Raw genomic sequence first — 14,313 nt, 5'->3', positions numbered from 1 at the left:
TCCCAGATCCCTTTTCTTACACGGCTCCAGGCTAAGATTGGCATATTTGTATACATGTTCATGAATCAGAATGGCTTGAAATTTTCCTTTCTTACACTGGCTTTGTTGGGTTTGATATCAAGGTTATGAATAAAATGAGTGAAGGAGTGTCTCCTCTTTGTCTACATTTTGGAAGAGTTTGTGTGAGAGTTCTCTGTTCCTGGAAGTGTATCAAAATTTTCTAGTAGAGCCTCTTTTCTAGTAGAACTTTGAAATTTTCTTTCTGGGAATATTTTTTACTACTTTTTAAAAACTTCTGATTCAAATTCTTTACTGTCATAAGACTATTCAGGTTTGGTATATTATAATTTTCTAAAAATTAGGTTGTTCGTAAACCATCTTGTTTCAACTCTATATAGTCTCACTAATTATTTTATCTAATTGTTTTATCACTTACCAAGACTGTGGCATATTAAAACCTCCCTCTGAGATTGTGGACATCTCTATTTCTCCTTATAGATCTCTAAGTATTTTCTTTATTTTTGAGTCCCATTGTGAAGTACATAGAAATTTAAATTCATTAAGAATCCCTGGTAAGTTGAAACTTTAGTCACTATAAAGTTACTTCTTAACTCTAGTAATTTTTTTTTTGCATTAAAGTTAATTTTGTCTGGCATTAATATAAATAAACCAATATTTTTGTTTGTTTAATATATGTATGGTATATGTTTTCTATCAAAACAATTTCATATTTCTGTAAATTTTCATTTATCAAGACATTTTTAAAACAACATTTAATTGGATCTGTTTTCTCCAACTTAGTGTCCTTTGTTTAGTCTATTTACATTAAATTAATTATATTTAATTATTACTAACATTTGGATACTTTCTTATTGTCACATCTGTTGTGTGCTTCTTTCTCTTGCTTTTTTTTTTTTTTTTACTACTTTTGGATAATTTTTATTGTTCTGTTTCTCATTGTAGATTAGAAGGTACATAGTCACATTCTACTCTTTCCAGAAATAATTTAGCAATTACGACAGGGACATTTCAAAGCATAAAGATTAACAATATATTTACCTTTCTCCTAGACAAAAACAAGGCCCTTGGAAAATTTTAATTCCATTTAACCTTCTTGACATACATAGTATATAAAAAATAGTATTCTATGTTGAATGACCATTTTATCTTATTTCTTTTAAACCTCAAAAGACACCATTACTGTTGTAGATTAATGTTGTTTAGAATCAGTGACATATTTATCACTTTCTTTGCCTTTCATTCCTCCCTGCATGTCAGAACTTTGGTATAGTTTCTTTATGCCTGAAGTACACCCTTAGAGTTTCCTTTATCAAAGAGTTTGATAATGTGAAACTCACCTATTTGTGTTACTTTGAAAATATCTTTTGCTAAACCTCATTCTTCAAAGACAGTTTTTCTAGGTAGTATTCTGGGTTACCAATTCTTTTCTTTTAGAATATTGAAGATAAAATTCCACTTTTCTCTTTTTACTTTTTGCTTGAAAAGACAATGCCAGTTCTTCTGAACTCCTTTGAATTTCATTTACCTTTTTGTCTGTCAACTTGTAGGATTTCACTTTGTCTTTGGTGTTCTGTAGTTTTACTAAGCTATGTCAAGGTTTAGGTATCTTTTTATTCCTCCTCTTGATAGTCACTGGATTTCTTAGATTTGTAGATTGGTGTTCATCAATTCTGGAAAATTCTGAGCTGTTACTTCTGTAGAGACTGCTTTTGCCCAAACCTTTATCTCCTCTCCTATGGACCACGATAGAAAGCCACATGTTAAATCTTCTTATGTGTTCCTCTCTTTGTCATCCTCTTGTCCATATTTTCCATTATGTATTCTCTGTATAACTGCATACAAAATAACTTCTTCTGACCAGTATTTCAGATCCCTAATTCTCTCCATAGCTCTTTATATTCTATCTAATTGTTGTTAAACCTATCCATTAAGTTTTCAATTGTTATTATATTTTTAATTTTAAAAAGTTTTATCTTGTTCTTGTTCAAATCTAGTAGGTCACTTTTTTATAATCCTCTATCCTCTAAAAATATTTCCAAATTCGCCTTATGTTTTTTTTAAACTTAGAAGAATATTTGATCTATATTTATTTTCTGAGAATTCCAATATATGAAACCTTTGTGATCTTTCTGCTGTGTGTTCTCTTCTGCTGGCTCATGCATGCTGCCTTGCATACCTGTATGCTTGGGGTGCTTATTCTTCACAAGCAGAACAGTGTTCTGCTCATGTCCTTGCAAAAGGGTCTGTTTTGTCTGGTTGAGACCTAACATTAAAGTCCCTTCCTCTAGAGAGCTGGTACTTTTTTCTAGACACTTTGGTGCACCAATAGTCTGGGACTAGCTTAAAGAAAGTTCTTCCTCTGAAGAGTCCCTGTACCACTCATGCAAGGGGAACTTGGGCCTAAAATCCATGTGATGTCCAGGCTATGATCACAGCTTCACCAGAACAGGTTTTTATTTGTCTTTTATTTTTCCTGCTCTGCTTAGTTAAAAGCCCAAACCTCCTCCCTGGGGTTAGAAGGAGATGGGTTTATATCTGCTTTAAACTTGCAGTAAGGAAAGAGACCTTCGATATCTCTGCTCAATATGGTGGCTTCTATTAGATGATTCAGTTTGAGCAAATCACGTTTCTTGACCTTTGCTATCCTTCAAGCTTGAGATCCCTGATAACAAAACCTTTTAACAAAAATTTTAACAAAGGCTTAACGAAACCTGATAAAATTTTCCTTATTAGAAAAAAGCATACACACACGAGGAAAAAAGTATCAGAAAGTTATATAATAATGTTTTACACAATAAGGTTGTTTACCAATTCCCCTAAGAATAAATCTGGAAATAGGCTGGTGACATTGTTGAGTCTCTTTGTTAATGAATCATAGAATCAATCTACTTTCAGATTTCCTACCATGTTGAGTTAGTGAACTCCCTATTAAGACATTATTATCTAAGTTTCTGATACTTTTAGTTGAAAACAGCTTGACTGATACATCCCTCTTACAACTTATGCAAATCTAGTGGGCAGGGAAAAATGGTTGTTTTAATTGGCCTCTCTCCAGCTATTAGTGATGTTGAACATCTCTTTGATACTTGACCATTTAGAATATTCTCTTCTGTAAAATTTGTTTGTGTGTCTTACCCATTTTTCCCTTTAGCGCTCTCTCTCCTTCTCTCTTTCCACTCTCTTGCCATGCACACACCCACACACATGCACACACACATGAGCTCTTTAACGTCCCATAGTTCCTACCTTTTTCCAGTCACACATGTGGCAAATATTTCTATCCCATATTTAACTTACCTTCAGTTTTATTTATGTTATCTTTCATTACTCATTTTTATTTTAGTTTGCATGCAGTTATATCTCTTTTCCTTTTATAACAGTTGGATTTCCTGTCTTATTTAAAAACAGCTTCCATACTATAAAGTCATAAAAATCTTTTTTTCTAAATTTTCCTCTGACATTTAAATTGTTTTATATTTCACAATTAGATATTTAATCAAGCTGTAATTTATTTTTGTATATGGTATGACACTGTGGTACAGCCCTGTTTTCTTCCAGATGGATAGATAATTATGCCAGCATCATTTCAAAAATAAACTATCCTGGAATTTCCATTTCTGCCAAGTTACACTTTAGATGTCCACAGAAGCCCTTCTTGGTACAGCACACAAAAATGCTGAATAAAATATAAATGAAAAACTTTTTTTCTATTATGTGATTAAGCGGGTGAGAAAAGAAATGAATTGCTCAGAGCCACAAATAAAGTGAAAATCCAAAGAGGCGCTTGAGCACTTGGGCTGCTATTTACCCTGGAAGCATCTGCCAGCTCCTGGTGGTTACACGCTTAGTTTACCAGATTGTAGTACAAGATCAGGAGGTAAAACATGGTTCCTGAGACAGGGAAGGGCCAGATCAGAGACCCTCATATAAATCAGGCAACTATGAATGGCATTAAATTGAAAATAAAACAGTGTTCTGCAGACAAAGACAGGGTGTACGCTCCTCTATGTGTGTGTCTCAACCTTGACTTTAGTATAGCAAAAAAGAAAAAAATATATCTTCAAGTGTTTCTTACCCCAAGTGTGTACCATAGGCAGGCTTGGAGCCTTAATTCATATTACATGTTGGCCAAAATAAACCTAATCAAAACATTGAATGGGTTTTGGTTGGTAACACCCCCAGATACCTAGTGGAAGCCAATGTAAATCTTCTCTGGAGGAACATATTTAATTTTATATATATATGTATGTATATATATATATATATATATATATATATATAATTTATTGTCAAATTGGTTTCCATACAACACCCAGTGCTCATCCTGGAGGAACATATTTTAAATACAGGCTCCAAAAATTTCCTCCACATAAGGTTCCCCAAAACCTGAGCTCACATTCAAAAATCACAAAACACATGAGGAAAGTAGCCATCAAAATATGAGTCAGCAAAATAAAATCATAGCACATTCAAACTCGCAGAAACTGTAGATATTAAAATTATCAGATTCAAACATTAGGAAATAACAGGGGAAAGATTTCAAGAGGCATAGAGAAGAGATACAGAAGGCCCAGCTCACACAAACTTGGGGAAGGGATTGTGAAAAGTGAGAACTTATTAGAAGTCTCCCAGATCGAACCCATCGTACATACACACCCGAACACCTTCCAATGTGAATGGAACTTTTTCATCTATTATTGTTTGTGTACCATACCTGGATCCCCCAGCGCCCCCCCCCCCACCAAGGGCACACCAATTTGTGTAAACAAGTCTTTTATTTTTGAAATAGAAATATTCTTGAAGAGTTAAGAATTTACTCTTTACTTTTTTAAAGATGTTTATTTTTTGAGAGACAGAACACATGTACATGCATGGGGGAGGGGTAGGAGAGGTAGAGAAAGAGAATCCCAAGCAGGCTCAGAGCTGTCATCACAGAGCCCAACATAGGGCTGGTGATGAATGGTGAGATCATGACCTGAGCCAAAATCAAGAGTGGGATGCTTAACCAACTGAGCCAGTTACCCCGTATCATTTACTTTCAAAGGTAAATTTTTCCCACTCAGTGGCTTCTCTCCTAAATTCAGAGGAAGCTGAGAGTGGGCAATCTGCAGGAGTTATGAGGCAAGAAGTTTCCTGAAGCCTGGGAGTACTAAGTTAAAGTCAGAGCTGGAGTCTGGAGTCAGAACAAGAAAAGTAGCATCCAGAAAGGAAAGAGGATATTTTTGGAACTGAAGGTAGCTATTCTTTTTTTTTTAAATTTTTTTTTTTCAACGTTTTTTTTTTTTTTTTTTTTTATTTATTTATGGGACAGAGAGAGACAGAGCATGAATGGGGGAGGGGCAGAGAGAGAGTGAGACGCAGAATCGGAAACAGGCTCCAGGCTCCGAGCCATCAGCCCAGAGCCTGACGCGGGGCTCGAACTCACGGACCGCGAGATCGTGACCTGGCTGAAGTCGGACGCTTAACCGACTGCGCCACCCAGGCGCCCCGAAGGTAGCTATTCTTATCTGGTCTAAAAATAAACAAATACATTAGTCAGGGTACATTACATAAAGTATATGTTTCTCTTGTTTAAGTGATTTGCACAATCTATATTTAATTTTTTTTTATATTTAATTTTTAAATATTCAATACTACACTTGTTTTGTAAAAATAATGACATATTTGCTGTTAGTAGAAATGTACTCAAAGTACTAGTCAAATAAATGGCTGTTTTTGGAAATGGATGTTGCCTTTCAAGTTTTACATAGGGAAAAAAGCCTCTAAATATTTGTGATAATACTTGAACTTGGAAGGTCACTCCAGTGACATCAAAGATACCAGCTTCAATAAGCTTTAGGGAAGGGAAGCAAGTTTTCTAATATTATATCTCCATCAAACTATAAAACTGTTTCTATAAAAAAAAAAAGTATGATTAACTCCTAAAAATTAAACCCATGTGCAGTGTCACAGGAGAAAGTATGTTTTTTAAGGGCAAATGATTGAATTTAATGTGATCTAAGTCAATCTTGCTTGCAATGATCTAAATTAATTCTACTTAAATCTAATACAACTTAGTATAAAAAATGAATGGGTAAAAGATTTTTAAAGGCCATTTAGAAAAAAAAATTTTTTTAAATTTTAACGTTTATTTATTTTTGAGACAGAGACAGACAGAGCATGGACAAGGGAGGGTCAGAAAGAGAGGGAGACACAGAATCTGAAAACAGGCTCCAGGCTCTGAGCTGTCAGCACAGAGCCCAACACAGGGCTCGAACTCACGGACCGCGAGATCATGACCTGAGCCGAAGTCAGACACTTAACCAACTGAGCCACCAAGGCGCCCCAAGTGTTTATGCATTCTTGAGAGATAAGAGTGTGAGCAGGGGAGGGGCAGAGAGAAAGGGAGACACAGAATCCGAAACAGGCTCCAGGCTCTGAGCTGTCAGCACAGAGCCCGACACGGGGCTCGAACTCACAGACCACGAGATCATGACCTGAGCCGAAGTCGGACGCTCAACTGACTGAGCCACCCAGGCGCCCCAGAAGGAGAACATTTAAGATTAAAACAGTAACTAGATTCTTAATAGATTTTTGTACTAGTAAATTAAAATAATAAGTGTCCCTGCTCCATTTTAAATTACCACATTTTAAAATACCAACTAAATGGTGTTTTTTGAACTGTGAACAACCTATTAGTAGGGTCTGACCAGCGTTTTTACTTGAGGAAAATGCATAGGGTACCTCACAGGAAGGGTAAGAATATTTTGTAAAAATCTTGTTTCAGTAGAGTTTGCATGCAGGTTGGGGGAAATTGTATAAAATGCATTTCTTTCTGTGTGTCTCAGTGGAAACATGTATAAAAGCCACTAGTCTGGGTGCCTGGGTGGCTCAGTCCATTAAGCATCTGACTCTTGATCTCAGCTCAAGTCATGACCTCAAGGTTCCCGAGTTCTAGCCCTACACTGGGCTCTGCCCTGTCAGTGCAGAGCCTGATTGGGATTCTCTCTCCCTCTCTCCCTGCCCCTCCCCCTCTCGCCTGAATTCTCTCTCTCTCTCTCTCTCTCTCTCTCTCTCTCTCTCTCTCAAAAATAAAATAAATAAACTTGGGGCTCCTGGATGGCTCAGTCAGTTAAGCATCCAACTTCAGCTCAGGTCATGATCTCACAGTTTGTGGGTTCCAGCCCCGCGTCTGGCTCTGTGCTGACTGCTTGCTCAGAGCCTGGAGCCTGCTTCGGATTCTGTGTCTCCCTCTCTCCCTGTCCCTCCACCACACATGCCTTGTCTCTCTCTGTCTCAAAAATAAATAAACATTAAAAAAATAAATAAAAATAAAATAAATAAACTTTAAAAAAAAAAGGCCACTAGTCTAAGGTTTCAGGAATTAGAGCCAAACACTTTAAAAGGATTTTTAGGAGGGAAAGAGCGAGCGCCTATAGTTCTCCAATTGCTGAGTTACAATCGCACAAGCAGAAGGAGGAAGGGAGAGAGAAAAAAGTCCAGGTCTGTGTTCAAGGCAGGAATTTTATCACAAAGAAACAAAGCAAGAGGCCAATTGTTACAGGACTTAAGCACAGAAGAGCATCAACTGAAATATCACAAACCTTGGTTACTACACCTACATCAAGTCACTACCCAGAAACAGCCCCATAGTCTGGAGTGCTGGGTGAAAGAACCAAAGAGCCAAGGATCCGCTTGACTTTCAGAGGAACCAAAAAGGGAAGTCCAGATTTTCCTGTATCTCTTCTGGTCACCTCCGTACGTTTTCTTCCCCATTTTGCCCATTAATGTGATGTAGAGCACTAACACCATAGAAATGTCACACTGCTTATTTTTCAGAGTGCTTTTATACATTTCATGTATACGTAACCAGATTTGAAATGGGCAAATCCCTACTAGCCAGAGCAGGGGATATCAATCACGCTCACTGATGACACGAGAACAGTGGCGTTGTTGGCACGGCCTGTGTTCAGTGCTCAGCCTGGAAGTCCCTTTCCAAACAGCTGCTGCTCCAAATACAGCTAATAACCGTTTGGTGCTGCCTCACAGACAGAATGACCCGACCCAAGATGCCTGTGTATACAATCCTATTCAATTTAATGTCAATTTACCATACAATGTCACTAAAAGAAAAAAGTTCTTAGTTTAAGAAATTTGAATTGAGTAAATGTCACAGAGCATTTTTTGTAGACATATTAATTACTGGCGAGACAACACGTATCTTCCCTGTTATAAGTAATATTTGGAAATCAATGAATGTAATCTATCACATCAATAGACTAAAGAAGAAAAATCTTGCTATAATCTCAAGAAATTCAAGAAAATACTTGAAAAAAATTAATATTCATTTAGGATTAAAAAGACCTCCCCCAAACCAGGAATTAAAGCAAATTTCATCAGTTCATAACAGGAATCTCAAAAACCTACAGTTAAAATCACACTTAATGGTAAAAGAGAGAGTGGTAATGAGTAATACTCAATACTCATTACTCATACCTAATGGTAAAAGAACATTCACTCCTAGGACCAAGAAAAAGGCAAGGATCTTCACTCTTCGCACTCTTATTCGTCAACGTATTAGCAGTCCTAGCCAGTGCAAAAAAGCAAGAAAAAGAAATAAAATGCAAACAGATCAGAATGGAAGATGCAAACTTGTCTGTATTCACAGATAAGATGATTGCGTATGTAGAAAATGCCAAATAATTTTTTTAAAGAGCTACTAGCACTAAAATAATGTGCTTTGGCAAGCTTGTCGGAAATAAGGTCAATATGCAAAATTAATTTCATTTTCATATACTAACAATTAACATCGAGATATTAGAAATAGCATCCAAAAACATGTACTACTTAGCGATAAATTCAAGAAAATACACATGAGACCTGTTTCTTGACAAGCACAAATCACTGCTAAGAGTAACTGAAGAAAAACTCAATAAATGAGGAAACATGCTATGTTCATGGATCAAAAGATTTAATATTGTTAACATGACTGTTTTCTTCAAATAATCTATATAGTCAACTCAATCTAATAAAAATCTCAGCATGTGTTTTTGTAAGAATTGTCAAATCAATTCTAAAATGGAATTGCAAATGCAAAGGATTCAGAAGATCCAAATCAATTTTAAAAAAGAACAAATTTGGAGCGGTCACACGACTTGATTTTAATACTTATTACAAAGCTACACTAATAAAGGAAGTTTAATAGCGATATAAATAGAGACATCCATAACCCTCGAACAGAATAAAGAGGCCCGAAATATACCCACATGTATATGGTCATTTTATGTTCAAAGTGCCAAAGTAATTGAAAGGATAGATTTTTCAACAAATGATGCTGGAAAAATTTCATCTCTCTATAAAAAAATAAATTTCACCTAAACCTCACAGAGTAAGAAAAATTAAGTTTAAACTGATGCAGGCCTAACTTATGCTGAAATGTTAAAATTTCTGGAAGAAATTATGTTTCTGGAAGAAACATAAAAGAAAATATTTATGAACTTTGCATAAAGACTTCTTCAATTAGGACGTGAAACATATGAAACATAAAAATAAAAATAGATAATCCATCAATTTGTAATCTACTCTGCAAAAGACACATTCAAGAAAACAAAATGGCAATCCACAGAATGGGAAAAAAAGTCAGAATACACATATCTGATAAAGGACTGGTTTCCATATATATAATGAAGCTTTACTTTCAACCATAAGAAGGTAACCCAATGTTTTTAATGTGTGAAAGATTCGACATTTATAAAGGCAGATATGCAACTGTCCAATATACACATCAAAATAATTGAACACCATTACCCGTCAGGGAAATGCAAATTAAAACCTCAATGAAATACTACTACACAATCACTTGAATAGCTAAAATTAAAAAAAAAAAAAACTGATTGTAACACGTGATTGTAAAAGTATGGACCAAATGGAACTATCATCATACATTTCTGCTGGGGATGTAAAAGTGTACAATTTCAAAACTACTTGGGAGATAATATTTGTAAAATGAATAGATACTCATCATATGATCCTATAATTCTGCTCTTAGATATTTTCTCACAAGAAAAAAAAACATATCCCAAAACTTGTACATTAACGTTCACAGCACCTTTATCAACAATCCCCACATGGAAACCACCTGAACACTCATCAGGAGGCGAACAGGTAAAACAGCCATAGGAGATCCATAGAATGGGATATCACCCCGCAGTAAAAAAGGAACAAGCTACTAATACACCCAACAACATGAATACATCTCAAAAACATTCTGAGTGAAAGAAGCCAAATGCAAAATAATATCTTCCATAAGGACTCCTTTTTTTGTGAAACTCTGGGAAAAAACAAACCTAGTCTACACTGACAGAAAAGAGATCAGTCTTCTAGCCCTAGTCAAAATGAGGATTGACTGAGAACATTTTGAGGTGATGGAAATGTGATAGTGGTTACATGGGGTATGTGTGTGTCAAAACTCATCAAACCATACAATCAAATTGTGTGCATTTCATTATATCCCAACTGTACCTCAATAACATTGATTTTTGAAACAGACTGGTTCCTACCTGGACTTGAGGGTGGAACATAAGCTTCTCGGTAGTTAGGCAGAGTTTATAGTTGGACTGGAAAAGACCTACATTCTAGCTGCACTAAGTGTCTTTAATTTGCCCAACTGCATATGAACCAGGTTATCCTCGAAGACCGTTTGTTGCTGTCAAAATACTGTCTTGTGCCCATTCTGACTGGCAGAACCTGGTCTTGTGGGTAATTCAATATTGGGAAGACACATCAAAGATGCCATGGCCACAGGCTAATGCGGAGACCTACCTCCCCCTCCTTAATCTTTTGGATCTTGGTCATGGGAAGACAGCATAAGGTAGAGGGAGCCTTCACTTCACTTCAGCGTGTCTTGGGCCCACAGATAACCATGGGAGAAAGTCTAAGGGAAGAAAAGTACCCAGCAGAGATGCCAGATCACCACCAAATCAAGGATGTCTATGGAATCTGAGACAGAGAGAATAAATGTGGTCTAAAAAATCAAGACTGCAAGTAGCCTTGGGGATGAAATATGCCAAGTATGGCTTCTTCTGCAGTATATAGGATAAAGCTCTAGAACAGTGTTTCCCAAAGAGTGGGACAAATACCAGTGGTGGTACATGTCCCTCAGAAATGATTCTAAGGGTTTTTGAACCGACTTGGAGTGGTCAGCAAACACGATTTAAATGACATTGAATCACACGATATTTTCTCTCTAGTTCTCTCAGTGTTTCTGTATTATCAAAAAGCCTCATTTGGGGCCAGTATGTCTATAACATCATATTCTTCTCTCTTTTAAACAAAAAGAAATACAAAATGCCTAACTGAAATACAGTAGCTATTTTTTGTTTATGTACATAGTTATCTTTTGCTTACACTAAGTAAACTGGTTTCTCATTTGTGGTAGTGATGCCAAGTTTCCGCATCAAATAAATGTCCTTCAGTAAAAAAGGGGGACAGTGAATTTATACAAAAAAAGAACGGGTTAAAAATACTACAGTAGAATATCGATATAGTGATACAGGAACACCTGAGGCTGCATAACAGTACCTTAACATGTTGCTTTGTAAGGAAGACTATATATCTGCGTGTAGATATAAACACATCAGTAAGCACTGAATTTTTACCAAATTGATAAATATGAAAGAAAATCCACTACAGAACATTTTCATGTCATAAACTGGCTTGTGGTTTTAATGACTTGCCCCTTAATATCCCCCAAAGTTGCAGATTCCACATTGCTGATAAAAGACGAGTTTCAGATTTTCTGTGTCTTGTAAATTAGGAGAAAAGACCACGAAATTGGGGAAAAGGCAGGAATATATGTGCACAATAATGAAGAGTTACATTCCATTCTACCTCCATCTTCTTGCTTATGAGTGCTTGCTCTCGCGTGCAGGCAGGCAGGCAGGCAAAGAAGATACGCAGAAGGTGCCCATGAAAAAAGATTTTGTCTCCATAGAAGTCAGCAATCTACTATTTTTAGTTTTGCTCTCTTTTCTCTTTTTTTCTTGGTATACATTTTAATTTCTTTCCTTTACAAGAATCCATACAAACGGACATATTACTTTAGGTCCATTAATCACTTCTAAAAATACAACTCACATGGACAAACATCACAATTGTTATGCTGTTGTCAATGTTTTGACACTCTTGTGCAATTAAAAAAAAAATCAACCTCAGCTGTGCTCTAGAGAATATTACCAGTCAAATAAAGAGGGAACTGTAAAACAGATTTTCTTATTTAAAGAAACATCCAACAGTTTGATTTCTACCAGGCTTCTAATTTCCCGATAGTAAAATTACATTTGGGATGAACAAAGATAAATGCCTTACCTTTTGGAAGGTGCAGTGTTATGTTGTTGCAAAAATCTGTGAAGCAGCATTCAGTTTTGGTAACATTGTTGGAACTATGACAGAAGACTTGAGCGTTCAACTCTGGGAGAGAGACACAGGACTTGATCACCTGTTCTTTCCCATTGGTTAGCATAACCGAGGCCCAGCATGCTCCTTCAGTTTGGCAGGTAAAGTTTGAAGAGTCACACAAAAGACATACACACTTCAATCCTGGAAGTGTAAGGCAGAAAGCTTGAAGATGCAGAAAACATCATGCAAATTTATTTCATAATACCTGAGTACAAGAGTTCAACCTTAATGAAAATTGAGGTAGGGTTTAAATGAACAGCATTGGGCAAACACATGCTCCCACTGTTAGTACCTCTCAGTCATGTGTTTTATTAAATAGGAGGCCCAATCATCTTTTATTATTACTTGTATTTTTGTGAATTTATTCAGTTGCGACTATATTTTAAAATCATTTTCCTGTCCACGGTCTAAATCCCACCTTCTTAAACCCAACTGGCTTATTCCTAAGTCAATAGCTCCTGTGAAATGCTAGGATGCAGTAACACAGAAACCGAGGGGGACTGTCCAGCATCTCTTGTAAAGTGTGGTCAGAGAGCTGTGTAACCAAACATCCACTGTGCTCTGTTCATTTACCCTTTCTCCTTTAAACATTCAAGTACATGTGCAAAACACAAACCTAACCATAGAAATCTACCACTCTTGGGGCACCTGGGTGGCTCAGTCAGTTAAGCATCCGACTTCAGCTCAGGTCATGATCTCATCAGTCCCAAGTTCAAGCCCCACGTCAGGCTCTGTGCTGACAGCTCACAGCCTGGAGCCTGCTTTGGATTCTGTGTCTCCCTCTCTCTCTGTCCCTCCCATGCTCATGCTCTGTCTCTCTCTGTCTCTCAATAATAAATAAACGTTAAAAAAATTAAAAAAAAGAAATCTACCACTCTAAAAATAATAGTGTGATCCTTTACATTTATATTCGATGATATTTTAATATTATTGCTATTGCCACAGTACCTTTAAGGCACTGATGAGCCATTACACTTCCCCTCTTGGCTAAGAAATACATGTCAAAAGAAGAGTCATTTGAACACAGACCGTGACTTCAGGCACTTCTTTTTAATGAACACACCTATTCCAGAAAACATAACACATCAACAGTAGAATTTAACATATCTACACAAATAAAATTTCAAAACTGAGACTCTGCTAAATTAATCTGTTCACTGCACAAGTTTCCTCACTCTTCCCCACTTACTACACACACACACATACACACACATCCACCTCTCACATACACATTTACTCCCATGTTCAAAGTGGTGCCATATTTTTCTGTCCTGATGTAAAGTATCTCTCACCATGAAGTTCAGTGGTTGTGACAATTTATTCAAATTTTATTTAATTACACTGTTTTTAAATAGTGCAATACTAAATAAGGCTTTTGTATTATTACTCTAATGAGCTTTTTGTTAAATTATAACTGTTCCCCACAATTATCTAAATGTACCAAATTTTATAATAAAATCATTTTTACTGAAATTAAAGACCTTAAATTGCTAATTGCTGAAATTGGAGCTAATTTCCTAACTGCACAGTATTTGATACATAAATGACAATTTTTATCCTCAACTTCAAACACCAATATAAAAACAAATATGGATAATATTCCTTCATAACTGGGTGTGTAAGAAAGAACAAATTACATACTGAAAAGCAAATATGATCTCTTCTTTGGTAATCTTTCTTGATTGGCAAGATACCCTCTCTATAAACATTTTTATTACTATGGGCTAAAAGAAATACAGTCATAATACAATTTTGTTACCAACATTGCACCAAGCACATAGTTCACTCCTCCATTTATTCTAGGGGTGACTAATATAAATAAATACACAATTGACCCTTGAACAACATGGGTTTGAA

At 36.1% G+C, this 14,313-nt stretch overlaps 1 protein-coding gene across 3 annotated transcripts in view; it reads right to left on the bottom strand.

Annotated features, from left to right (window-relative positions):
* ACVR1C (activin A receptor type 1C) overlaps positions 1–14,313 on the bottom strand; it is an 83,566-nt gene that overhangs the window by 36,931 nt on the left and 32,322 nt on the right. For all 3 annotated transcript variants that reach the window (XM_058715216.1, XM_058715212.1, XM_058715213.1), the window contains exon 2: positions 12,367–12,597. In XM_058715216.1, coding sequence (XP_058571199.1) covers positions 12,367–12,597 — 231 coding nt within the window. The remainder of the gene's footprint in view (positions 1–12,366; positions 12,598–14,313) is intronic.

Source organism: Neofelis nebulosa, chromosome 2 (genome assembly GCF_028018385.1).
Source record: "Neofelis nebulosa isolate mNeoNeb1 chromosome 2, mNeoNeb1.pri, whole genome shotgun sequence".
In the NCBI taxonomy this organism is placed as follows: Eukaryota; Metazoa; Chordata; class Mammalia; order Carnivora; family Felidae; genus Neofelis; species Neofelis nebulosa.
This window is presented reverse-complemented; position numbering and strand designations above follow the sequence as displayed.